This window comes from Anopheles darlingi, chromosome 3 (assembly GCF_943734745.1).
Source record: "Anopheles darlingi chromosome 3, idAnoDarlMG_H_01, whole genome shotgun sequence".
Taxonomy (NCBI): domain Eukaryota; kingdom Metazoa; phylum Arthropoda; class Insecta; order Diptera; family Culicidae; genus Anopheles; species Anopheles darlingi.
Genome location: NC_064875.1, coordinates 20,756,310 through 20,781,466, shown reverse-complemented (window position 1 = coordinate 20,781,466; position 25,157 = coordinate 20,756,310). Strand labels below are relative to the sequence as shown.

General features: G+C 50.3%; 6 protein-coding genes across 17 annotated transcripts in view; 3 read left to right on the top strand and 3 right to left on the bottom strand.

Moving 5' to 3' along the window:
• LOC125955893 (activated Cdc42 kinase Ack) overlaps nucleotides 1-11,172 on the bottom strand; it is an 11,814-nt gene extending 642 nt beyond the window's left edge. Inside the window, exons 1-6 of one of the 5 annotated variants that reach the window (XM_049687200.1) lie at nucleotides 10,011-11,172; nucleotides 3,209-4,331; nucleotides 2,968-3,141; nucleotides 2,693-2,880; nucleotides 555-2,625; nucleotides 1-462 (exon numbers count right to left, since the gene is read on the bottom strand). The exon at nucleotides 1-462 is cut by the window's left edge and continues 642 nt beyond it. In XM_049687200.1, coding sequence (XP_049543157.1) covers nucleotides 369-462; nucleotides 555-2,625; nucleotides 2,693-2,880; nucleotides 2,968-3,141; nucleotides 3,209-4,323 — 3,642 coding nt within the window. In that variant the 5' untranslated portion in view covers nucleotides 4,324-4,331; nucleotides 10,011-11,172 and the 3' untranslated portion in view covers nucleotides 1-368. Of the gene's footprint in view, nucleotides 463-554; nucleotides 2,626-2,692; nucleotides 2,881-2,967; nucleotides 3,142-3,208; nucleotides 4,332-4,396; nucleotides 5,480-10,010 lie in introns of those variants that run through there. The other 4 variants (XM_049687202.1, XM_049687203.1, XM_049687201.1 and 1 more) reach the window with 4 other exon arrangements.
• Nucleotides 1-25,157, top strand: part of LOC125955891 (clustered mitochondria protein homolog) — a 164,219-nt gene that overhangs the window by 30,297 nt on the left and 108,765 nt on the right. The window lies entirely within an intron of this gene.
• Nucleotides 11,464-16,354, bottom strand: LOC125955946 (PHD finger protein 7-like). Of its 6 annotated transcripts, none has more exons than XM_049687314.1 (3): nucleotides 16,183-16,354; nucleotides 12,361-12,586; nucleotides 11,464-12,282 (listed from the first exon to the last, which is right to left on the bottom strand). In XM_049687314.1, exons 2-3 carry the CDS (start codon nucleotides 12,559-12,561, stop codon nucleotides 11,542-11,544), a joined length of 942 nt encoding a protein of 313 aa, XP_049543271.1. In that variant the 5' UTR covers nucleotides 12,562-12,586; nucleotides 16,183-16,354; the 3' UTR covers nucleotides 11,464-11,541. The 6 variants fall into 6 exon arrangements, with proteins under 6 accessions (XP_049543271.1, XP_049543275.1, XP_049543272.1 ...); XM_049687318.1 differs by lacking the exon at nucleotides 16,183-16,354 and adding an exon at nucleotides 12,587-12,926 and having other exon boundaries at nucleotides 12,361-12,505; XM_049687315.1 differs by lacking the exon at nucleotides 16,183-16,354 and adding an exon at nucleotides 12,683-12,926.
• Nucleotides 13,315-14,427, top strand: LOC125955962 (uncharacterized). The gene is made up of 3 exons (XM_049687340.1): nucleotides 13,315-13,490; nucleotides 13,647-13,839; nucleotides 13,912-14,427. Exons 1-3 carry the CDS (start codon nucleotides 13,464-13,466, stop codon nucleotides 14,277-14,279), a joined length of 588 nt encoding a protein of 195 aa, XP_049543297.1. The 5' UTR covers nucleotides 13,315-13,463; the 3' UTR covers nucleotides 14,280-14,427.
• LOC125955900 (histone-lysine N-methyltransferase, H3 lysine-79 specific) lies at nucleotides 16,674-19,973 on the top strand. The gene is made up of 4 exons (XM_049687217.1): nucleotides 16,674-16,943; nucleotides 17,021-19,329; nucleotides 19,403-19,680; nucleotides 19,765-19,973. Exons 1-4 carry the CDS (start codon nucleotides 16,863-16,865, stop codon nucleotides 19,950-19,952), a joined length of 2,856 nt encoding a protein of 951 aa, XP_049543174.1. The 5' UTR covers nucleotides 16,674-16,862; the 3' UTR covers nucleotides 19,953-19,973.
• Nucleotides 20,358-24,873, bottom strand: LOC125955909 (uncharacterized). 3 transcript variants are annotated; one of them, XM_049687235.1, is made up of 3 exons: nucleotides 24,656-24,873; nucleotides 23,401-24,286; nucleotides 20,358-23,318 (listed from the first exon to the last, which is right to left on the bottom strand). In XM_049687235.1, exons 2-3 carry the CDS (start codon nucleotides 24,005-24,007, stop codon nucleotides 21,979-21,981), a joined length of 1,947 nt encoding a protein of 648 aa, XP_049543192.1. In that variant the 5' UTR covers nucleotides 24,008-24,286; nucleotides 24,656-24,873; the 3' UTR covers nucleotides 20,358-21,978. The 3 variants fall into 3 exon arrangements, with proteins under 3 accessions (XP_049543192.1, XP_049543194.1, XP_049543193.1); XM_049687237.1 differs by having other exon boundaries at nucleotides 24,664-24,873; XM_049687236.1 differs by lacking the exon at nucleotides 24,656-24,873 and adding an exon at nucleotides 24,367-24,534.

Below are 25,157 nucleotides of genomic sequence, written 5' to 3'. Positions count from 1 at the left end.
TGTCTGCGAAATTTTCTGCACGCAGCACCCGGCTGTATAAGTAATACTCTTGCATTAACATTTCATTGTACGAAGGCTGCATACCGCAGTATTTTCAGATCATGGATTCGTTACGGAATGTGTGCCGCAGGGAAGGGTAGCACACATTTCGATAGCTCAGTGAGGTTCATCGTGGTAAAAGGGATGCCGCCAGCAAAAGCAATATTAGCTATCCTTTGTGTTAAATAATAAAAAGGAGTTTCTAATCCTAAAAAAGGGGCGCTATCGGATTCTTTCATTTTGCGTTCACTAACGCCCGACGGAGGCCATGGGGTTGCTAATGCTCACGAAGCCCAATGTGTGTTGTCGCCTAGTGAGCAAGAATAGTTTCAGGTCTCGAGCAGTATCGTGGCTGCTAGTTGAATACTCCATCCCGTTTTTTGCAGCGCCTCTTCACATCGTGTTCTGTTTGCTACACCAAGCCTAGCGAGAAAGAAGGCAAAAGAGCCGGTTAGTTGCATATGCATGGCGTTGCTGTTGTTCTCGGTGACCGTGATGTTCCGAGATAAACTCACCGACAAAGCCTTTCAATTTTAAAGTGTCGCACCGCTAGCGTATGATCCCAATTGACCGCTGACAACGATTTGCGTGCCTCGTCCTCGCTTGCCTCATCACCGAGTTCTTGCATAAGACTGGCCACCTGTTGATCCTGTTGTGCACGCTCCAAGCGACGCTGTATCTGTTGGCTAGACAGTGGCGCCGATGGTGCCGGACGTATCGGTCGTAAATCCAAATCATTCGATACCTCATCGTAGATCGCCGGTACCAGTGGTGGCGGGTGCCCTGTGACCGGATTCACGTTGTTGTAAATCTGATGCTGAGCTTGCAGGTGCGAAGGAATAGGTTCGTAGAGTGAGGCCGGTGTCGGTGCGACAATATCATACAAATCGACGCCTCCGGCTGGCACCGTCTGGTACAGGTCGGTTGAAGCGATGCTTCCATTGTACACGCTGTTGTAAATATTGGACGGACCCCCACCAGGAGCAGCGGCTGCTGCTGCCGTCGCCGTAAGGCTTACAGTTGATCCATAATGTCCCACCGCATTGGGCATGATGGGCCGATTCGAGAGGGCCACATAGTTGTGAGACTTTTGCGGTGAGGACGACACGTGCAGTGTGTTGCCGTACAGTTGCTGCGGTGCGGTCGATTCACCGACGGTACGTTCCATCCACATCTGCTGCACGACACTGCTGGTGGTGTCAGTGGTGCTGGTACTGGATAGCTGCTGCTGTTGCTGCTGCTGGACGTTTTGCTTCTTTGGCGACAGTGTCAGCTGATGCTGTAGTGAGGCAGCCAATGCCAGTGTGTTGGCCTGGTTGGCATAATACTGACTCATTGCCAGATTAGCCGTAGTGTCGTACTTCGTGTGAGCCATCTCCTTCGCATTATTGCGTGTGGCGTACGCCGACGAACTGTTTGCTGCCGATGAATCGTTCTTGTACAGATCCTTCTCCAGGTCGGCCAAAAACTGTTTATCCAGCTTCTTCGGTGTCACGTTGAGCTGCTGGACACCGGACACCGCTGTTCCTACGCTGCACGGCGACATCAAACCACCACCATTCGCGAGTGCGCTATTGCTGCTTACGTTCACCTCGAGAGATTCATTGAGATTCTGAACCGGACTGCCCATTCCGTTCGCTTGATTCAACGTTACCAGCATGCTTGAGGTAAGCTCATCCAAATCGCTTACCCTACCATAATTGGCGTTAATGTTAGAGACCGATGCTCTGATATTACCGTAGACCGACTGTGATGATGATGATGATAGTTGATGCTGCTGCTGCTGTTGCTGCTGCTGTGGTTGCTGTAGGACGGTCGGTGCAAGCATGGTGGTTCCCACACCTGGTGGTGCAGCTTGTTCGATTGTTTGCTGCCTTTTAATGCTTGCCATCAGCTCCCGGGCGCTGACCGTGCTCGATGGACCACTCTCATAGTCGGACGTTACGACCGGATCCTGTGGCGCAAACGGATCCGGTTCCGATGGGAAGCTGTTCGTCGTAATGATGCTACCATTGCTGTAGCTGCTGTTGAGATTCATTGTGCTATCGTGCACGATCCCATAAGTATTGCTGTACTTTGGAGGCATCTGATACGGTGGAGGTTCCAGCTTTCCTATGCCATGCTGCTGTAGTGCTGTAACTGTCTCGAAGGATACCTGCTGCAGAGGCTGTTCCGAGGCACTGAAAAACTGATCCTCACCCTCGGTCGGCACATCGATCGGTTCATCCAGTATGCTGATGGCCTGTCGATTCAAGGCGTTCAGCGATCCCACCTTCGATGCGTTACCAACCGGTCCTGCGTGCCGCTCCGTTTCATCGTTCGGTGAGGATAGATCGATTAGAATGCCCTCGGTCGTCGATGCACTAGCCGTGGACGTACCATTGCTCTGCGGCTGCGGTGGCCGTAGGGGACGATTTTTGGCATCCTTCAACAGCTGCTGCTGGTGTTGGTGATGTTTCTGGTGACTTTCGTTGACGAGTTTGTTGTAGGAAAACTGCTTCGATGCATTGCTCTTGCGCTCCTTTACGTATTGCTCCGAGATACACTTGCCACGCCGGTCAACGTTAACCATATCCTTCGTTTTGCCTGAAAATCACATGAAAGTGGTGTTAACGATAAAGTCAAGGAGCACACCCTTCCTTCCTGAACATACTTCTCAGCTTGACCTCACCCTCCATCTCCAAGCTGGCGGGATTACCCCATGAGTTGCCAAACGGTGATCCGTGTCCCGTATGGCGAAAGGAATCATGCAATGGTCGACTGATGATGGCAGCTGAGCCAGCTCCACTCGATCCAGCCGCTGTACTCGATGACGCTTTCCTCGCATCAACAGCAACAGTTCTGCAGAAAATGGGGTACGTTTAGAAATTTGTCCAAATATACTGCCGGTTTGAATTGCACCGCATATGCCGTGAACAAATAACAAACCTAGGAAACGTTCCAATATCAAAGGTACGCTGGTTTTGTCCCTTAAGAAACTGCAGTTCCGGCCGATCGTCGATTATAACGATCATATCACCCTGCTGTACTTCCAGCCGGTTTTCGGCGTTAAAGTTCCCGATCGCACGATAGATCGGAGGCGGTACACCGGTTAGGAATTCTCTGTAAAGGTAAACGACAGCTCATTACATTCTGGTTCCCTAGTTGATCAGTTCCTCCCAGCACTTACTTGATCGCAGCAAACGTTGGACGCTCGGAAGGCGTCTTATCCCAGCACTGGAGCATCAGCTGGTACACATCCGGTGGACAGGCATCGGGATGATGCAACCGCTCGCCATCCCGTCCAATCTTTCGCAAGATCTGTGACCCATTCAACCCAACCCACGGATCCTCCCCAAAGGTAAACATCTCCCACAGCGTCACCGCAAACATCCACGTATCCGACGCGTGACTAAACTGCCGATAACGCAACGATTCCGGGGCACACCACGGGAACGGTACTTTCTTGTGTTCCGTCATCACGTAGCAATCTTCCTGCTGGGGCAGAGCGCGCATTAACCCAAAGTCACCAATCTTGATCTTGTTCCCGGTGGCCAGCAGCACGTTGCGGCAGGCCAGATCACGATGCAGAAACCGTTTGCTCTCCAGGTACGCCATACCGGTCGCAATCTGTACCGACCAGTTCCAGATCATGGGGAGCGGTGTGTGTTTGCACTGTTTGCGCAACAGATCCAACAGCGACCCATTGACCGCCAGCTCCGTCACCATCATCATCGGTTGGGACAGGACGACCCCGTGCAGCCGGATCAGATTCGGATGGTTCATCGCGTGCATCGCCTGTACCTCCTTGAAGAAGTCCTCCATAACACCCGGCTGGGCTAGTGTGTCCGCTTTCAGCACCTTCACCGCCACCGGTATGACGTGATTGCCCGGTGCGCTCCATTCACCACGCCGTACCACACCGAACGATCCATCGCCCAGCTTGACGGACAGCGTAACGTCCCGTTCGTGAATCAAGCAGGTTAGTGCTGGAACCTCCTCGGTCGCAGGGGCCGCCGTCGAGGTCGTCGTTTGGGACTTCTTTTGAGGTTGTTGCTTTCCGCCACCGATCAGCTTTGATAGTATGTTGCGGCGCCATTGTTGTGCCTTCCGTTTCTTAACCGCCTCCAGCAGACGCCGTATGCCGGGTTTACCGAGTCCGATCTTCTCGAGATCGTCCACGTGCACGTAGTCAAAGTGTGCCAACCGTGTCACTTGCAGCTCATCCCGAATTCGTGGTAGAAACTGCTCCAACTGTACATCCGCTAGCAGCTCCTCTAGCCAGGCGGTATCCGGATCAGCCATTTTGGTAGCTGAAAAGAAGGAAACAAGATCATCAGTTTTAATGATGACTACGCCGGCCGGGGCAATGACGCACCACAACGGCCGGGCGTCTTATGCGGCGTAGTGTAAACAAAACTTAATGGCCGATGGTATGTGTGTTCGGTGTTGCTACAGTTCAAATATGAACCGGACCAGTTTCCGGCCCTGGAGAACGCACTTCTGCGACCGCACTGCCCATGAACCCCACCATCAGCAGTCGCGACGCATACAAAGTTAGATAAGCGAAGAGGCGCGTTGCAAACAAACGGAAAGAACTGGACACACAGTATCAACAAACGGTTTCTCTAGTCACAAAAAAAACTCCCGCTATAACGCACCAACGCATGCGGTCTTTTTCTCTTCATTTTCTAAGCAAGAATGAAATACTAACGTTCGAGCATGATGAATGCCTTCAGGAACTTGGTACCTTGCTACTCCTGTTACTGCCGTACTACTGCATTCGTCTTTCCAGATGACGATACAAGTGCACCGGCAAACAAAAGTCTAAAGTCCAGACTTTGTACCAAAAGCTGGTCAGACCATCTGACCGTTTCGACGACATTCCGGAGAAGTTTCTCCCAAAATATAAGACGGGACCATGCCTGAACACCTCACTAGCTACTGTGGGTTGTCCCGGCTGTTAATGATTCCGCCCCATTCCAGTGCATTAACCACCCAATTAAGTAGAGCAACGGATAGTAGTGTGCCGCTCAAATGAATGCTCTACCATGATACCGAACATTGATACGCTAACTTGTCTAATGCGCTCCAATTGAGCTCGGTTGCTGATTACAGGATGAGAGGAGGAGCGGCTGGTAATGTTATCGCGCTTTGCAGATCAAAATGTACGGCATTTCAAATGTTGTATTGCCCGCTAAACCCGCCGCCATGACCACTGCGCAACGCGCTTCCACTCCATAACTGTCCAGTGGGGGGTTAATTTAGTGCATCCCAACTTTCTCTCCTCTCGATTTCGTGAATATGGATGAGGTAGTTTTGCAAACTCTCTTTCCCCTGGAGTAACAGGCAAGCAACAGTATTAATAAGTATCTGCAAATCATCAGTTACCTACAGCTCACTACAATCGATGGAATCGGCGTAACTTCCGATTGGATCGCCTGCAGAAAATGAATTCATACAGTTGCACCAGCAGCAAAACCGTGGCTTACATCATCACGAGCTACATCCATCAGCAGGGGAACGTCCGTCTCAACCGTCACACGAGAGTTTCGGGACCACAACTCATCGATCGATCTCGCGAGCGCGCGCGCCCGCGAATAGCCAATAATACTCTGTTGGATGTCATGCATCCGCAGCGTTATAGATTGGATTGGAACGCATCATCAACCGGGGAGTTTGACTGTAAAAAAAACAACAACAACAAACAGCACCTCTTCTGGTTGCCGCTTGCACAACATGCGTGAACAAACACCGGACAGGGTCTGTGGGCCGTGGTGCCGTGAAAGTCACGCAAACATCGAGAAGGGCGATCACTGGTCTGTGATTACATGCTGTTTTGCAAAAACTAAACTCACAGATCAAACACACCAAACCAGAACACCAACATAAGACCCGATCGAAGAGAAAGCATCGAAAGTCGAAGCTCTCTGTCCAAATTCCAATCCGATCGTTCGGTTACATCCTTCACAAACAACCGAACACACCCTGGCCATGTCGGTCGCTGGTGAGGAGGATGATCAGGAGGAAAAGTTGGTCATAAACCCCCGGGGATACCCCGATCGTTCGATCATTCGTGTTAACCTGATCGCGTACTAATTGAGCAGTAGTACTAGCAGCAGCAGCAGCAGCAGCAGCAGTACGGGCAAGATGGCGTCAGACGAGCGAAGCGTGACGCCAGAAAGTGAAAGATAAATATGGAAACAATAGATCCGCCGGCACGCACAACACACACCTCACAAGCGCTCGCGCACACGTCCTCTCTCGGGCGAAAGGCAGAAGACTAATTGGAAATAATTGAATCTTTTTTCCTCATTTTTTACTCGGCCTTTTTTTTTTGCTTTCCAGTCCCCCCCACCTATCCTTTTTGCAACCAATTGTTGCAACCGTTTTCTTCGTGTGCGCCCTACACACCATGTCTTTCGCCTTTGCAGGTGAGATTGTAGCTACAATTCACGCTTCATCTCCGGAAGATGGTCATGTAGAGAGGTACAACGATCGTCGGTAGCTCACTGCGGCCGATAGGAAAGTCCGTGAGTTTTGTTTTAGAAAAGCAGCAGCAAAAGCCACTGTCGTGGTGATGAGGATCGATTAGAAATGAACTAAAGAATTGGTTACTAACAAGCCAGACTTTGACTTGGAGAATCATATGATCGATTAATCATCTCCCCCCTCTTAGCAAACACATCCGGTTCAGAGTGATGGTGGTGTTGATCACGTTTTGCATTCTACTTTTCCGTAAATCATTCAGAAGCGACTAACATAATTCAATCCAATGCATTCCAGCATCTTCGCTTGATCGTCACAAAAGGGAATGTACACCGCGCGCGCGCGCGTGTGTGTGTCTCATCACGATCGCCTCGAGTTCCTTCGTTACGGCGGATAGTCTACTTAATCGGTAGCGACGGTACAGAGCAGCAGCAACAGAATGCGTAATAAGTGTCGTCGCGCACCTTACTATAGGTGACCAGAGTGCCACCTTGGGGTACGCTACAAGGTACCTCGCAAACCACGTGGATCAACAGCGTAGCGGTGAGACCCACTATACTGGCAGTACTGACAAGGTAAGGGGGTGGTGGCTTGACGCAATAACCTGTCATCATCGTAGTGGTTGATGCAGAGCGGTTGACAAAGGGGAGTGGGACAGTTGGTTGGCGACGGTGGGGGATGAAACAATTACTCTTCTCTCCCTCTCTATATTGCCAACCCGTTTTGGTGTACTCCACAGAGCCAGACCAGGACAGATCATGCCAGGAAAAAGTCAACGTAAATGCTCCGCCGTTCGTCGGTTCTTGGCCGCCGGGCCGGTTCTGAAGGAAGGAAGTCGGTCCACGGCTGATGAGCTGTTTATGCATCATGATGATTGCAGCAGGCGATCGTGATCGTCGAGCAAACGCGCTGAGTGGAATATAAACGAAGAATGTTGATCGACATTATACGAAGCAGGGGCACGATATCGGTGGCCAGCGCGATGTATCGTGTTGCGTGCCATGCAGCAGCTGCAAGAAGCAATAAGAAACTGCAGCAGCAGCAGCAGACTGTCGAAAGGTATGAATCTATTTTAGAATTTTACATTTTAGAAGAACACAAGAACTCCAAATCCCTCTCGCAAGCGCATTAAAGAGACATAAATGTATCCAAATTTGGGCGTGAAGCTGAAGTTCGTAGGGGAGCGAGGCTGATATAAATAGGAGAAGCCGGAGCGGTGTGAAAACTCTGCGCCTCCGTGGGTGTTCCGAGGCAAATTGCAGACATAAATCCTCCCATCAGCCCACTCCATCCCGCAACACGCGTACTACAGTAAATGTTTGCCAGTACCACCGACACATCGACCGATGCCCTTTTTGGGAGGGAAAACTCTGATGAAAACGCGTACGAACCGCCGCGTTGTTGCGGTATGAGAATGTACGAAGCAAAGATAAACAAACGCACCGATCCCACCAACCGGGAACCCGCGAACTGGCGGCACATATAGATGTTTCGAAACATCCTTTCCTCCAGCACCAGCCACGGCACCAGCGGTGCGCGGATAATATCACTGTTTGGCATTTTGTCGAAAAGCTCTTTTTTCTTCTCTCTCTCTCGTTCTCTTGGGAAATTGGGGTCTCGGGGTTCGAAATTTTCACGGCGGTTTATAGAAAACTGATCCTCATAAAAAGTGGATCCCCTGGAGCCGTAAACATACGCGGCGGGCACAACACATGGAGCGTTCGCGGGATAGAAAAAAACGGAAAATATAAAGAGAAATCAAGGCACTGGCGGCGCCGCACTCGATCGGCTCGCTAGTCATCTTCTGCACACTGTTTTTTCCAGCGCTTGGTGATCGTTTACAGTGGTCAAAACCAAACTTGCTGAACACACGGTAACAGCCAGGTCGTTTGAAACGGATATGATACGACCGATACCAGACCAGACGCACCTTTTGCGCTGCCGATCGATGGCAGGTGCGGCGTTCGATTCGCGAACGATCAGCAGCCAGAGGCGCTGTGAATGTTTCTCCTTTTTTTCGCGCGTGTTTTTGGATGCAATCGAATGCATGCAGCGACGCTTTGGCGAGGCGAGGTCCATAACAACATGCTCAACAATGACGTGATAAGACATTGTCGGTGGTGCGGGGTGTGATAAAGGGACTAGAGAGACTGTAGCCTGTGAGCACGTTCCTTGGCCACTCTTCAAACCACTTCCAAGAGCGTTAGAGGCACTTCAGCAGACTTCAGTTGCCAGCACCCACTTCAGCCACACTTTTATGGTTCCGTATGCAGTAGAGTTACAGAGCAGCACTGGCCGAGCGTAGCCAGCAACTCAACGCAGTGATGAATTGAAATTGTATCACTTCCGGTTACCCCAATTCAATGTGCGTAACACAAACTGCCATGTCCGTGAGGCCAACCGGCGATCTGGAAACATAAAACCTTTTCCTCTCGCCGGGTACGTCGGTACACAGAAAAGGGTACCAACCGGCATGCGACAACAACCACGGGGGGTCTCTCTTAGGGGTCTTCTTATCCAGGATAAATGTTTCCCACAGCTCCGAGTTGCGAGTACGATTCGTGCTGTGTTACGGCAGCTACACTTGGAGCCCCACATCCTTACTCGCCCAGTAACAACGCATAAGTTTTTTTGGGGTGGAGCATAGCTTTGCAAAAAGTAATGAACTTTTTTTTACTTTTTAAATAATAAATAAACTCTCACCGATTCCTGTGGCGAGCAGAGTATTTGCTGAAGAGGGGCAAACACCGAAGAGACCTACTGTGTGTGTGGCACACGCCAAACATCCACATACACACTCTTGACCTAAATTCTAAGTATTTGCAAACGAGTAGTAGGCAGCAACGTTGCTAAGCAGGTGCTGAACAGGACGAAGATGTCCTGGAGAAGATGTTGACTCGCGCCGTACCCATCGGCATCGGCATTCACGGCAAGGAAACAGGAAACCGGGCCCGTTTCTTATTTATTCATGCAGCGTTCATTCCTGGGTATGTACGAATGCTGTGAGGGAATGCTCATTTGTGTATCCCCAAGAAGCAGTGGTCTCCGGGGTACACTGGATGGTGCGTCGGCGCTGGTGCAAATCGTTCTCCATTATCGCATTCTCGAGAAAGGCAGCAACGCGACGTAGAAGGCTGCGTAGAAAGCGGTCAAGGCTTTCCTTGCTTGTGCGAGACGCATTCCAGCGATATCCGATGATGATAATGAGGAACCGCTTCTCCATAAAACCCGGGAGTGGCAAAAACCATCGCAATCTCGAGCAGCATATTGAGATGTAAACGATGCACGGAACAAGTGGCGCCGATGGCAGCTGTCCCGGATGTTAAACGGTGTGCTCTGTTTTATGGTACAGCCGCCGTAGTATGCTGCCAGACCAATCTAGCAACCATATGCGTGCCCAACAGCCAAATAACAGCAAAACCCCAAAATTGCCTGGCCGATTTCCAGAGGGAGAGAGAGCGCGCGCGGAAAGGAAAAGGGTTTGAAGAATGGCAATACATTACCGGCCGATGGAATCAATCTTTTTCTTTTCTTATTCTTGAGATGACCCGGCGGATTCGGAGCAGCTGCTGTCGTGTGAGATCAGCAGACGGAGAACAGCAGAGTGACACAAAGTAACACAAGTAGCAAACAACGGCAGATGATGGGGTACCGTCGTCGTCGTCTTCCTCTCCTCTGCCTTTTTCCTTTTTTACAATCTTCTGTGGCTTGAACCTGAAGCAAAAGGTAACCGTTGTTCGTTCTTCGCCTCTCTCTCTTGCTCTAGCTCTCGGCCAAGGGAAAAATCCAATCAAGGACTAGCGTGCGGTCACTTCCTTCCAGCCTTAGCACCGATCGCCGTGCGTCGAGGTTTTCCAAGGGCGCTTTACGCTGGACGGCGGTAGCGCTTGTTCGGACCGTTCCTTCTTGCTGGCGCTTTGATTTTGTGTCCTTTCAGGTCCTCCTTCTCCTTCGCTCTTTCTTTGGCACACCTCCGTTTGTTGTCCGTACCTTCTTTCGGGGTTGGATTCGATTTATGAACCGGAGCAACCTCCTTACTCTAGCCTCCTGTTGCGAAATCACTGACCTGCTACGACTATTAAACGCTAATATGAATCTCATTTACTGCCCTCGTTTAGTAGGCGTCGCACAATATTTCCACACACACGTTACTGCGATTACAACACTAACAGCGGCCACGGCCACGAATCATCACCATCATCGTCATCGGCATCAGATGACATCAAGGACACACGACGGAATTGCGAGCTGGCGAGTGGGAAACTAGTTTTGCGCCGCGCTGCCCATACTATTTCCGACGATCGAAGCACCCGAGAAGATCGTTGTAAAGATTTTCACTAGAACTCGGCCTAGCCCCGTGCACCGCACCCAGCCACAACTGACTCACTTCACTGTTCATCTTGAACACTAAAACTCACTAGCACAAAAAAGGGAAAATCCCCGTGGCCAACATCTTATTTCTGAACCTCCGCACGGACTAAACACGGTACTTGACCAGGCACACACGAGCACTTACCACGATCCCAAACCCGTTGTTGCGTGATCTGCTTTTCGCGACGGGCCCTCCGATTTTCGTCGTCGATCCGCTGCTGGAGCCCTTCCTCGAGAAATGAAAACCGCGGAACAAAACGCACAACACCGTCGTCGCGCACGGCCCCCAAGGTTCGTAGTCTCGGCGATGCCAAGACCAAGGTGTAGAGAGAAAGGTGGGTGCCAGTTATTTTGCATTTCCCAGTTAGGACTTTTTGGTACCTAACTCTTGTTTTTGGTACCTAACTGGTACCTAACTCTTGTTTTTGGTACCTAACTCGTACCTAACTCTTGTTTTTGGTACCTAACTCTTGTTTTTGGTACCTAACTGGTACCTAACTCTTGTTTTTGGTACCTAACTCTTGTAACCTGAAAAGTGTTCCCTCCTCCTGGCCACACTGGCGAGTCATCGTAGTAGTAGTGGTGGTAGTAGGTAGTAGTAGTAGACCAACCCCCCCAGGTATTTTATTACTCACACATTTTATGATCTACTTTTAATTGCAACTAAAGAAACTTTTCGAACTGTTCATCCTGGCAAGTCGTGCACACGTACGATTCCGGGTCGGCGAGTTGTGTGCAGCTGGCGTGCCTTATCGCGCCACCGCACACCCTACAACCTACCAAGCCGTGCCCCGCCAGTCCTGGTTTCGCCCGATCACAACCGATGGCCGTGCACCGGCGTTTCTGCAGATCCTTAAATGCTCCAGCCTCACGCTCCCAGGCCGCTTCGCGTTGCGGTACGAAGATTCCGCTGAGAGCGGCAAAGTGTTTAAACTCTTTGTTGTAGCAATTCGGACACTGGAAGGTGTACCCGGACGTGTACGCGTAGCGCTGCAAACACTCCCGGTGGTACATTCCCGCCGGGCAATCGCTATCGCACGAAGCTCGGATGATTGCGACCCCGTTGCATTCCGGATCGCCCGGTGCCGGTAACCGGTCGTAGCAGATCTCGCATCCCACACCCGCGGTATCATGCACTTTTCGTTGTTCGGCTGGCAAGTGCACGTGGCAGTACGATTTGAACTGGCCGCTAAACTGCGTCACGCAGTAGTTTTTGTAGCCACAGACGTAATGGTACCATCGATCGCATCCATCCTGATTGCACTGTACCGGGGCCGAGTGTTGTCCGCAATAGGCGCAGATCTTATCACGCGTTTCCTTTATGCTGTCCCTGATATCGCGTATCAGAAACCCGGCGATCCCAGAGTAGCCCTTACCGCGTTGCGGTATTCGACCGCCGGAAAGCTGGTGAGAACGGGGAGGGAAAGGGACTCAATTAGTGCAATGATTCGACGAATTCCTTCCCCGATCGTCCTTGCTTACCAAACAGAAGTAGTGGCATCGCAGAGTGTTGCCCTTGTTGAACTCCTTTTCGATGAATTCGCCGTACCGCAGCGGATTCCACTCGGAGAGCAGACAGATATCGCAACTGGCGCCGGATGGTGTCTTCAATACATTTAGCTTAAATCTGGAATCAGTGGCGTAACTTACATTAAACATTAAACGTTCCTCGTCGGGGTTCATCGCCGTTCGCGAACAAGTACTGCACCTGTTGAAAGAGGCGAAAAAGATCAAGCGGCACGTGAAAGGATACAGCATACATTCAACCAGAGTAAGAGTGTATAGTTTTGTCGTTAAAATTAACCGTTTTTACTAAAATTCGTTTTCTCGCACAGAAAACCAGCTAATAGACGAGCTAGTAAACTCGTTGAAGGTCCTTAAGAACACCAACCAGAAGCAGCACCATCCCTCCCCTAGCCTCCTCCTTTAATCCATCTCCGCCACCGTCTCCGCCGCCGTCTTCACCCCTATCCTTGCCATCACGACCCCTTCACATGGCCTCTCCACCCACACTCCGAATTCTAAGTACCCAACCTACTCCCGCCAATCCCTCGCTTCCACTACCTGTGGTTTCTCTGGACGCACTTTGTGCGTTCAACCGATCGCTGGAGCAGCCATAGATAGTGGAAGCGGTGAAAAGACACTTTCGGGAGCTGCATCCCGCTCGGCACAGGTTCGTTCACCTGTGGTTTAACAAAGAGCTGCTGGCCGAGTGTGCCTGGTCGGGGAGGCGAGCAAAGAGGACCAAGGTACGGTTTTGCGAGCTGGATAATATTATCCGGGTATTTTGTAACGTGAGTCCAGAGCTCAGATTTTATAATGGCGACCCCAAACAGTATCTCAAATCTGCCATTAAAAGGGCCGCGCATGGCTGAAAAAGGAGATCGAGTGTATGAGTGTTTTACTAGTGGACTAGGCTTGCGCACAAAAGGAGCTGGCCAGGACAGAGAGTAGGCTTTGCCCCATGGTTGCCGTGCACTTTGCCTTTGGTTTGGTAGTCGGGTCTCAGCGATCCAAGCAAGCGTTGCTCTGTCGATTCTTTGCCTCGTGCGTGCGACCGTGTTGTGGAGCTGTTGGAAACGGAAATGGAAATGGATGCCACCGTGGCAAAGGTAAGATATGTGCGGCTATACCGCACCACGTAAAGTGCAGTGTGGAGTGTACGATTTTTGGGTGCTAAGCCGCAGCAGCGGTGTCCCCAGAGCCCCCCCAGGCCAAAAGGATAGAAAAGCTCTCACAGCCTGGGGTGTTTTGTGGTTTCGTTGTAGACACTCGCCGGTTTGGACGAGCTGCTGGCAAGAGCAGAGGCCAGTTTGAGCGATGCGGCCACCATCAATGCCGAGCTGGACGCTTTGGATAGGAGTGGCGCGCATGCGATACGGTCGGCCGAGGAGGTGCTCAACAGGCGCAACATAGCGATCCATCACGTCTCGGGAGGGGTCTTCTGGCCACGAGACATCGGTAATAATGCCCGAGGGTCCGAGGGGTGGTCTACTGGTATTTTATAGTCTGTTTGCCTGTTTTTTGTTTCAGCAAAAGTGTTAGTACAGCTGTACTCGAAGCGCGGACTCGCCAACTTGCGGCTTCAGTGGTGCGTGGACGGCACTTTTACGGGCAGAGTTCCGTATCAAAAGCACTGCTGGCTGCTGATGTGTCGCGCACTGCCACGGGGGCCAGTACTTACGGCTGGCGCCTTTGTCGGCGAACATCAACCGGCAGATGCAGACTTTCTGCAGTGGTTCGTGGCAAGCGCGAACGAAGCGGTCCGGACCGGGCTGCCGACCGGGCGCGGCGACGGATCGTGCGTCCCCCTTGAACTGGCGCACTTCATCGGGGATGTGGCTGCACGTGCCCTGGCGATGGGTAAGACTCTACACTTTTCATTTCCTCTTGGGAGCTAACCCAACATGCTCATCCTGTTCCTTCTTACCCGCCGTCGTGTTTTAGGAACTAAGTGTAGTGGGTACGATGCTTGCCCGAAAGGGCATTGCGAAACCGTAATGGTAGGCCATGTACCGTACTACCCTTTAGAAGAAGGTCCGGAGCGGGCGACGGAGTGCTTTGCTGAGCCTCCGACAAAGCGGAAGTTTGTCTGCAGGCCGTCGCCGGTCCACGAATTAGCGTCCTTCCATCCGGTCAAGGACGTTATAGCGTGGGACTTGGTGCACGGCCTGTATGGAAGCATAATGCCTCGCATTATGAAGATGGCAAAGGGCAAGAAAGGCATGTTACGCCGAGCTAACGCGCTGTGTCGTTACCTGCCAGTCGAGGTGCCTCGGCAACTACAACATGCCAAGCTGGCAACCCTCACTCGGGAAGAGTATGGACCCATTTTCCTGGTGGGAATTTCACTCTTCCGCGTTCTTGACCCTCCTCACTATGCCATCTTCATGAAGCTTTGGTTAGGTGTTCGCCTGCTCGGCACCGACCCAAAAGCGTGCTTCTCGCCCGCCAGAAGTCTGCTGCAGGACTTCGTGAAGCTTTCGCAGCCGGTATTTCACCCGTCAATGCCTGGTACGGACTACTACAGTCACATGTTGCTGTATATGGCCCGGGAGGCGGCACAGCATGGAGTGCAAAGCATGGCGAGCTTTGAGGAACACATCGCCAGATTCCGCAACCTGCAGTACGAGAGTGGTGTGGAAGACGTGCTGAAGGATGTGGCCGAGCAGATACAGCACATAGAGCGCAACCTGACCTTGGATGCCCCCGTTCCGGTGCTGTTCACGGACAGAACAGTCCGGACGGAGCGCTTCACGATAAACTGCGGCAATCCAGCGGACGCCTGGTTTCTGACTTACACCGGCCAGCTAGCCAAGGCCGTGGGTATGCAGCCAGAGCGGGGGTATGTTGTGGCACGTGTGGTTGAAAGGCGGCCGGAGCTGCAATACGCGAACGTGCCTGTTCCCGAAGAGCTGCGGCTATGACCAACGTTACATGTCAAGTGAAGGTGAATGGAAAACTCTCAAGCCCTTTCGCTACCACCAAGGGGCTGCGTCAGGGGGATGGGCTGGCTTGCCTGCTCTTCAACCTGACGCTAGAGAGGGCCATTCGCGACTCTGAAGCGGACACCTCCGGGACCATCCTCTTCAAGTCAACCCAGATCTTAGCATACGCTGACGAGTTAGTTGGCCTAAGACTCTCCGAAAGCGAAAGCCCACATCGCTCGGCCCTCGGACTGCAGGTCAACGAGGCAAAGACCAAATTAATGGTGGCACCGTCAGTCATCGAGAAATCTGTCGAGGAGGATGAAACCCTGAGGCTCCCCCGAAGTGAGGGAGAAGCCGATGACCATCGCACTGTCGAAACTCGCCCGGTTGAGAATGGCAGACGACGACCCAGCCCGGAAAGTCTTCTTAGGGCGTGGTAGAGGGCTAAATCGAGATCGAGCGACGCCAGAAAAAGGATTTAGGATCCGTTTTCGGGGTTTCGGCCCGGTCTTTTTGGGGAAATTTATATTATAAATAAGAATTAATTTATTTCCGTGAAATTTATATGGAATTATTTTAGTTTGAGTAATAAAATATATGCCTTTTTTAAAGAAAATTCATGGAAAACCCAAAAAAGTTAAGTTTTCTGATCCTGATTTCTGATTGGTCTTCAAATTTGGCGTCGATCAGCTGATTCTCGAACAGCTGATTCCCGAACAGCTGATCATTCAAGGTCACCTTCGTCGTGGATAACCTCAAAATTGCAAGGCCCACAAAAAGGGTGGTCATCTCGGCAAAAGGGTGATCAAATCTGGAGGAGCCGGCCGAAAAGGGTCATCAAAAGACTATATCTGGACATCAAAAAAGACTATACCTCTGGTTTTTCTTCGCGCTCCGGTTTTGTGCTTTTTCTACGGTTTTCCAAGCTTCTTTTTCGATGGGAACGATGGCGGGAGGTGCAAACTTGCCTCTAAGAACTCTGGATCGCACGAAAACTCACGAAAACTCATGAAAAACGCGGAAAGTTTTCCTGTGTTTTGGTTTTACCAGAAAAAGAAGAACAAGATGAAGAGCAAGAAGAACAAAATGATAACACGATAAGCTCCGCCGTAAATCGATATAAACGATACAACGAACGAAATAAAAAACAAAATAAAAGACGATAGAAACGATATTTTTGCGTGTCCATGCAGCAGAAAACGGTCGCGTGTCCAGGCAGCAGAAAACGGTCGCGTGCCTGGGCAGCAGAAAACGGTCGCTTGCCTAGACAGCAGAAAAATTTGAAACAGAAAAGAGTTGCGAACGGCTGTTGGAAGAACAAACACGATTGTGCAGATAATTTTGATCGCCATTGTTCGGTGCATAGAAAACCGAGCTCCCGTGTGTTTGCTGTTCTCCCGTGCGTTGATTTTGTGTAAACGTTGCGTTTCGTGGTGTTTTCGTGTGTGTTTCATGAGCGCGCGTCTTTTTTCTGGCTGTTGTGTTGTCTGTTGAGCGTCTCTGAGCGGTTGTGTGTTTTCTGAGCATCAAAAGACGACCGAACTCTAGGAGATCATGGATGAGCTGATGGAAATGTTCAACTCCTTCATCGGAGAAGCGCTTCTTTCGGAGCAAAACATGGAGGAGGAGTTCAAGGTAAGGGAAACGCTGTTGTGTGGGAAGAAGATGGCGGATCACTCGCATCCTTTCCCTCTCTCCTGCGTTCTTTGCAGGAACTCGAAAGGAAGATAAACCAGTGCGTAAAGCAGGCTACTGAGCGTGGTACGCCGGTGCAAAACAAGAAGCGCCCGAAACGGCATGCGTCGATCTCGGAGAAGGATGAAAGAGACGCCAACAGCACCGTGACGAACGACGGGCGTTCCTCTTCTGGTCGTGGCTCGGCCAACAGAATGTTGGATGTCGCACCGAGCGATGAACTGATGGCGGGCGAGGAACCGGCGGCGGCTGCTGCTGTCATGCCGCCTCCGCCAGCACCGGTGGCAGCTGTGGAAAAGGCTGCGCGCCCCTCACGAACTGCGCGGTTGAAAGCGCAAGAAAAGCTCAAAGAACCGAGCCTGGTAGAGAAAATGCGCAACCCGAACACGAGCATTAAGGTCAAAATCGAACGTTCCTCGACCATTGCTAATAGCAGCACTTTATCGAATGATAAATCTCACCTGGATAGCAATCTGCACAAGACCCCCTCCACGTTCGACGAGATGGAAGTTGAAAATGATGCCAATCGTATGAACCGTATGGACAACGTGGTTCCACCGATCGATGAGGGCTTGAGCACTAACGACGGGGCAAACAAAGAGGGAAAACCTAAAAATACGACCAGCAATCATCGGGATTCTGGTGAGGAGGAAATGGGCAAAGCTTCATTGATGGTCATACAACCGACGGTTCCGAAGGTAGAGATTGTGTCCGACGAAGAAATGCCACCGCCGAAGATGCCTGCACCGAAACCAGCCGCACCTCGGACCGGTCGAGGACGTGGTCGCCCACCGAAGGCCTCAAAAACCAAGAGTACCATCCAACCGGATGAGGATACAATGGGAATAGTCGAGCCGATTCGCGTTAAAACGGAAAAACTCTCGATAGTTGAGTCGGCGGAGAGCACGTTCACTATAACCCAGCCACCATTGCGCCAGCTGAATGTTGTATTAGAGAATATGGCCATTCCGAAGGGAACACCTCCGCAGGCAACAGCTAAATCGACGCCTGGCATGAGGACACCCGATTATAAAGGAACCGATTTGGAGAAAACGGCCGGCACACCACCGCCGGCAACAACAACGTCGCCTGGCATGGGAATTCCGGATGCTAATGGGACTTATTTGGTGGAAGCGGCCTTTCCAAAGGGAACATTACCGCAGGCAACGGAAATGGGACCTGGTTCGGGAACACCAGATCCTAATGGAACGTTTGCCATTTCCACTTCATCCTCTGGCAACAATCGTTGTTTGCCCTCGGTACAGGATGGAACGTTCGTGATAGAGAAGAATGATTCTTCCAGCGAGCCGAATCCCTCCGAGAGGATGCATCTGGTGAATGCCAGTATTATGACCGAGGACGATTCGGTGGTAGAGAACTCTCCACACCAACAACCTACTTTTGCAGGGCCTGCTGCTGCCTATGTGAAACCGTCATTTTCGAAAGCAACGACAGAAGCGAAAACAAAGAAGGCTTCTACGACTGGAACTTTAAAGAAATCATCCAGCACCAACGCCCTTGGTTCGAATCGCAACGCCACTGCAGCACTGGCTGATGCTGGCAAGAAGCATAAGGAACTGTTTAATCCGTGTGTGCAAAGCCCCATCAAGAGCCGCATTGAGGCGTTCGAGAAATGTGCGTTTGGTAGCACTATGACGACGAAGGCAGCGAGTGGTACACCGCAGGTGGCTCGTATATACAAAACCGTCAGCACGCCTACTATGACTCCGCACTCCATCGCAACTTTAGATGCATACGGGGCGGCCGGAGTTCGGTCAGCGAATGCTGCTCGACCGATGGGAAACACGGTGACTACTCCGAACATAACCACGCAGCCAATTACTAAGGCTTCCTCGGCCTCCAAGATATCGCAGATGCGAAACAAAATGCTTCAGCATTACACACACTCTGTGGCTGCAAACGGCGGGGCCGGTGTGAGAGGACCCCAGAGTTTGTCCCGTGAGTCAAGCTGGGATCGCGCTGCAACCGTTGCCCCTTCCACGAGTGGTGGAACGCTCTCGGCCGCATCATCTACCTCTTCGCTGCTCGATGAAAAGAAGAAAAAGCGTGAAGAGAAGCAACGCATAGCGGCTGAGCAGCGGGAGGCAAAGGAACGCGAGAAGCGTGAACACATGGAGCGACTTCGACGGGAAAAGGAGGAAAAGTATCAGAAACTGCTGCTGGAAAAACAGGAAAAGATACGCCTGGATGCAGCCAAGAAAGCCCGCAAGCTAGAAGAATTCGAAAAGCGCCGCCAACAGGAGGAACAGCGTGCACTGGCCGATCAGAAGCGGGATGAGCTGGCCAAGCAACTCGAACAACAACGGTAGGTGTTATGGTGGTACAGTTCGCGTGGTACACGGTTGCTAATAACGATATTCTTCTTTCTGGTATTCTAGAATTGATCGCGAGCTTCTGGAAACACTGAAACATAGCCAGATGAAGGAAAACAACGAAATCAAGCTGCAGAAGCAGATGCACCAGCAGAAGCTGCGTCAACAGCAGCAAGCGGCGGCTGCCGCAGCAGCGAAGAAGAAAGCAGCGACTGGAAGTGGGCGCCGTGTCCAGCAATTCACGTTCGATATGATCGAAACTGATGATTCGACGGACGAGGATGAGCCGACCGATCCGTCCAAGAAAAACAAGCGTCCACCGCTTCCCGAGTGGTGCAAAAATGGTAAGAGATAGCCCTTTTTAAATTGTGTCCCCCCCCATGGACCCTCTCCAACATCTTGTCTTACTTCTTTTTATCCGTTTGCAGAAGAGCAATATCGTAAAGAACTGATGATCCAGTCCAAGGTGGACACGAAGGTGATCGATCGATTGTTTTCCGTGCAGCCCACAACGCCCGATTTGCGCGAACTGTTCCCCTCGATCGATGCCCACAAGCTGAAGCGAAACTCGAGTGCCATCTGGAGGACGCCGCCTCGCCCATCCCAGATTCCATAATCAGCTCAATTCTATTATTACATTATGCATTCTCTCGCTGCGTCTAACGAGGTATAAGTACGAGCTTATTCCCGCAATTCGCTGACCTTATATGTTTTAAATAATAACGCACGTAGAGTTCTTTTTACTGGTGATTGTGTTGCACTTGGATGGAGAATTCACTGCGTTGATTTGTAGATAATAAGAAATAAAGTTATTGTTTAATATACTCTCTCTCTCTCTCTCTCTCTCTCTCTCTCTCTCTCTCTCTCTTTCTCTCTCTCTTTCTCTCACACACACACTCTCGGTGTTTGACTTATAAACGCATGTGAGCACGCACTACAAAGGACAGTTGGTTTCGAAGGGCTTTTTACCAGGATTTTACAGAAAAATAGTTTATTTGTGGTTCTTTGTTACGAGGGCTGGCTTTGGGCATCGAGCTGTAGGAAGAGGAGGTTTGATCGATTTGATCCAAACACGGTGGTAGCACTGGGTTTCGTTTGATGAATGCATCCATAACAAAAAATGGCAAGTTCCCCTCTGTTCTGCTTTGCAAGCAAGGATAGGGTGTAGTGTAGTAGATGAACCGAGATATAGGCAGATAATGCGACCTTTGATTCTAAGTTCAAGCATACAGCACGCACATAATAAGGGCTATATGTTATTAGCGGTGTATGCGCCTATAGTGGAAAGGAACCCTTACCCGCCAAACGCTGCCGCTGCTGCTAGTAACTGCTAGTATATACCATATCATATCCCTACTACATAATAACTGCTAAGTTACAACACGTTGAACGTAAGTTCATCATCTACATCCTATACATTCGTTCTATTTCACTGTTTGGTGTTTAGCCATGTGTGGTTTTCGTTTTCCGCCACCGACGGTTTCCGTTTCACGTTTTATAATAACAATTTATATAAAAAACTACCAAGCTTCGCGCTATACTATTAAACGGGTTTTCTTCTACATACAAGTACTCACTCAAACAATCTCCTGTATAAATATATGTGTGTTCTGTAGTAGTACCCCTCGTAGTACCCTCCTTCTCCCCTACTTTCGGCACTTGCATGTACTTCGTTTTGCTTTTTAAATTCATCCAATCTATCATTTTCAAATGGTGTATATCATAAATTTAGGGAACAAGGTTTTTCTTCTGTCGTCCACTCATTCTCAACAAGCACAAGGGAATCCGTGTGTAGAAAAGGATAGCAAAAAAAGTAAAGATCCAGAAAGTGTGTTACAAAAGGGCTTTTCAGGGCACCAGGGCGCTCCAAGAGCTGGGCTGCGATCGTTTCGCTAGAGATCAGGTAGTAGTTTTCCGGGTGCCGGTAATAGTAAATGGATTCTCGATTAGCATACAAATATATGGAAAACCTAATGGTGAATAGGAAAAGAGACCATTCTGCGGGGCTGCTTAGATGTGAGACTCGCTTAACCGACCGACAAGGAAGCACGTGTTTTCAATGCATTTTGTATCATCTGCGTAGTGTGTGTGTGTATGTGTGCGTATTGATGACATCCTTTGATGTTGTTCTCTTATTTGTTGAATCGATTTTTGTGGAATAAAATATGTGTTTTCAAATATTTTTAAAAATTGAATTGTATATACCTGGCTTATCATGCACATTGCTTGTAAAGATGATATGTTTTAGTTACGCTCTTTGTTTTTTCTGCTCCCTGGCTTCGCCAGTGGATTTTAAACTAGTTTGTTATTGCTACCATTTCCTCTAGTTGATTTCAGCTTTCGCTTTTCTACTTATCTACTTATAAACGTTCTATATATATCTATATATATGTATATATGTATATCGATATAGTTTGTTCTCTCTACAAAAGCTGGCATGATTGCTTAGTTTTGTGTTTTCTTCAAGTTACTTTTTAAATTTCTCTTCTTGTTCAGGTGTCCGGGATTGTATGAATTTTCTAATTTCACTCAGATGATGATATGTGTTTCTTGCTAATTTTCAAAAAGTGTTCTAGGATGTATACTGCCGCTTTGCAAGCGTTTCTACCGCTTCACCCAATTTCGTTTAACAACTTCTAATTTCAATTACACACAGCTAAAATATTCTTCCTCAACTGATCGAGCAGCTTTCGCTCCCCGTCCTCATCCGTCGCCTTCGCGCGAGATTCTTCCGTCTCTTCCATTGGTTGGTCAGCGCGAGGCTGTTGTGTTAGCTTCGCGAGAAATTCTGGATTATCATGGATCGTTTGCGATAGCTTAGTGCACTGCTCCGCTGATAACTCCAACAGGACGCGCATTAAACGATCTCGCTCTCGATCGCTTGCTGTGGTCCCAGAATCACCATCATCGCCCTGCGATTCACTGCTGCTACTTGGTGGAGAAGGTAGCTTCAATGCGAACGCTATGTAAGCGACGGTGAGTCCCATCCATAGCCCACGACCCACACGAATTCCATCCATCGGTGATAGGCGGAATGAGGTGCCGCCTTGCCAGTCGCATGACTTTTCACAGCGCCGCACAAAGGCGTACGTTTGAAGCAACATTTGCATCATCGTTCCCGGCAACAGTTCATCCCGATCCGCTTCACTGGCCAGCAAGCGTACGATGCTAGCAAGTTGGCCATCCGCCGGCTCTTTATCACCATCCTTCCGTACTTCAACCAGCTCGCGAATTTCATCGAAAAGTTGCTCATCCGCCGCAGTAGCGATGCCCTGTAGGAAATCGAACAAACGTTCCACTTCCGGTGGCTCAAGTGCCAGCAGGGAACGAATGGTGAACCGTAATCCATCGATCCGTATCGAACCGTGATCGGCGGGATCGGACGCGATCAGATTGTTGGCCGCGAGAGAATGTTTCACAATCCGCAGCCCGATGTCGATCGCACGCGAATCATTGTTGAAGTACTCGCACAGATGGTCCTCAAATCCGAACAGCTTCAGCGCCACAATCGCATTGTTCTTCATCATCAGCTCCGCCTGCCGGATGCTGATGATCGTTTTCGTCCAAAAGCAGATCGAGGCCGCGTGCGCTAGCCGCGTTTCGATCGATGCATTGTAGAAGTTCGAATGCATAGCCGACAGTGTATCGCAAATCACCAGATCGCTAATGATGTTGCCCGTTTCGTTGATAAAATTACAAACCTTGAAACCGGTCGCAATGCTGTGGCTTGTCGAGGCCACCCCGGACAGGGCCGATATGTGGGGCATCGTACCGAAGGTGAGCACGTGTGCGGTAAGGCTAAGCCATGCCGTACGGGATTCGGAATCGAGGAACGGATTCAACGATTCCTGATGGGCGCTCTTATCCCGCAGCACATCGATCGATCGTCCGGTCGCGTACAGTGCCGAACCGATGCTAGCCGCTACGAACGGTGTCGCGATGCCACCGGAGAGAAAGATGGCTCCCGTTGCACCGGCCACTCCTAGCGTTAGAGAACGAAAGAGAGAGAGAGAAACCGCGGTCAGTAACCACTTACGGATGATCCCTTACCCATGGCCACTAACCGATGATTCCTGTAGCGATGTCGAGTGCCTTCAGATAGTACGCTTTCCAGGCCGGCGTTCGACCGACACCATACATCACCGTTTTCTTCTCACCACTCGCCACTAGCCGGCCCTCCTCCGGATACATCATCTCCGCCGACGGGTACTTATTATTGCGCAAAAAGTCCCGAAAGCTCTCGTACACCCGACCATACGAATCCACGTACTTCGGTTCGGTTGCTTGCAGATCACCAAACTGGTAGCGAAACAGTGCCACCTCGTACAGCTTCCCTTCGGCGTACAGCTCGATCGGTAGGATCGTCAAGTGGCACGGCTCTTCCGGTACCACCGATCCCTGATGGTACATCTGCTGCGTTAGCTTATCGATCGTTTTGCGGGACTCTTCGTCGTAGAAGCACAACTCTTCCATGTATTCCTGTTGCAGCTCATCATCGGTCCACGTGTTTGGATCCTTCATGGACAGATTAAGTGCATAGCCGAGCGTGTTCGCCAGTGCTACACCGCTCAACGTTTGTGGTTCATCGCCACGGCAAGCACCACCACGGTTGAGAAACTTTTTCATGTTCTCACTTGCCCGCTCGATCCACTCCTCTGCTGGAACATCCATCGTGTGTTTTCGGTTTTACAAAACTGACTCTTGCAAATCACGCCCTAGTGTGCGATCACACGGCTCTTAGCTCACGTTACGGTTTGTTAATTGACACAGGTTACTACCATTCCGGCTCACAGCATCGAAGGACTGCAGTATTGGTTCTGGAGGGTTGTTCTAGACACACTCCGGTGACGCAACCCTTTCCTTCCAGTGGGTGTTGTGAAATATTATCGCCCATCACGGAGTTCCACGGGGGGCGGGCGGGAGTCGCTAATGACTCAGCGGCTGCATGTCCTGTAACGACCAAACGATGCAAAAGGTAGAACAAATACATTAGCTCAACGGGGGCGATGGGGGAACAGACAGAAACCGACAGCGAGAGCACCAGGTCGAAGGTGGGAAAATCGATAAATATTTGATTTTATGTGTTTTCTATGCGCGGAACCGTTCAAAACGACCAACAAAGAACCATCGAGAGAACAAAGGGAGGGCAGAGAGGTGGAGGACCAGCCTACTGCGTTGCAGGTATTACTTCTGAAATGGCACTCCTGTGCAAATCGTTTGATTGATCACCCTACGCCCCCCCCCCCCCCCCTCTAGTTGCACTTCAGTGATAACAACACCTGATAAGAGCATTACAGAAGGGAGAGAATCGCCACTTACTGCAATACCTGTTTCAGCGAACGAAACGATGGCCAGGAAGTGCACGGATGAGAAAAATAGGACAAAATCATAACAACAACTGCGTCTAACCAGCTCACAAATCACTCCAGCAGCTGGAGGACGGATTCTAGGTTGCAGGAAGATAATTTTCACAGCTGTGCGGGGCGCGCCGAAACTTTTGTTATTGAATTTCCTGGCAGCATCTCACACGCACACACCTTTAACACGCAGGTGACCCTTTACAAGTGTCGATACCGTGAAGTGGTTGGGAAGAGCTTGTCAAGGGTTGTTGTCGGCTGGGCATCGGAATTCCGCTAAAAACCGATTGCTCAAACCGATTGCAGTAATTGTGGATTTTATGCAATTTCATGTTCTTTTCAAACAAAAACTATCACTCCAGGTGCACCGTGAAAGTTATTCAACTTTTTAAAACCAGAACCGTCCACCAGTGATGGCCGTATTTACTAAAAATCGCACTAAAGTCTCAGGCCGGCTTCAAGCT

Coding starts and splice junctions, on each gene's coding strand:
- LOC125955946 (XM_049687313.1), bottom strand. CDS start 12,636: ATGCTGTATCCTTTCACGTGCCGCTTGATCTTTTTCGCCTCTTTCAAC. Junction 12,283..12,360: donor GATGCCACTACTTCTGTTTG/GTAAGCAAGGAC, acceptor CGTTCTCACCAG/CTTTCCGGCGGTCGAATACC.
- LOC125955962 (XM_049687340.1), top strand. CDS start 13,464: ATGGAAATGGATGCCACCGTGGCAAAG. Junction 13,491..13,646: donor TGGATGCCACCGTGGCAAAG/GTAAGATATGTG, acceptor GTTTCGTTGTAG/ACACTCGCCGGTTTGGACGA. Junction 13,840..13,911: donor CTTCTGGCCACGAGACATCG/GTAATAATGCCC, acceptor TTTTTGTTTCAG/CAAAAGTGTTAGTACAGCTG.
- LOC125955900 (XM_049687217.1), top strand. CDS start 16,863: ATGGATGAGCTGATGGAAATGTTCAACTCCTTCATCGGAGAAGCGCTT. Junction 16,944..17,020: donor ACATGGAGGAGGAGTTCAAG/GTAAGGGAAACG, acceptor CGTTCTTTGCAG/GAACTCGAAAGGAAGATAAA. Junction 19,330..19,402: donor AAGCAACTCGAACAACAACG/GTAGGTGTTATG, acceptor CTGGTATTCTAG/AATTGATCGCGAGCTTCTGG.
- LOC125955909 (XM_049687235.1), bottom strand. CDS start 24,007: ATGGATGTTCCAGCAGAGGAGTGGATCGAGCGGGCAAGTGAGAACATG. Junction 23,319..23,400: donor CATCGCTACAGGAATCATCG/GTTAGTGGCCAT, acceptor CTCTAACGCTAG/GAGTGGCCGGTGCAACGGGA.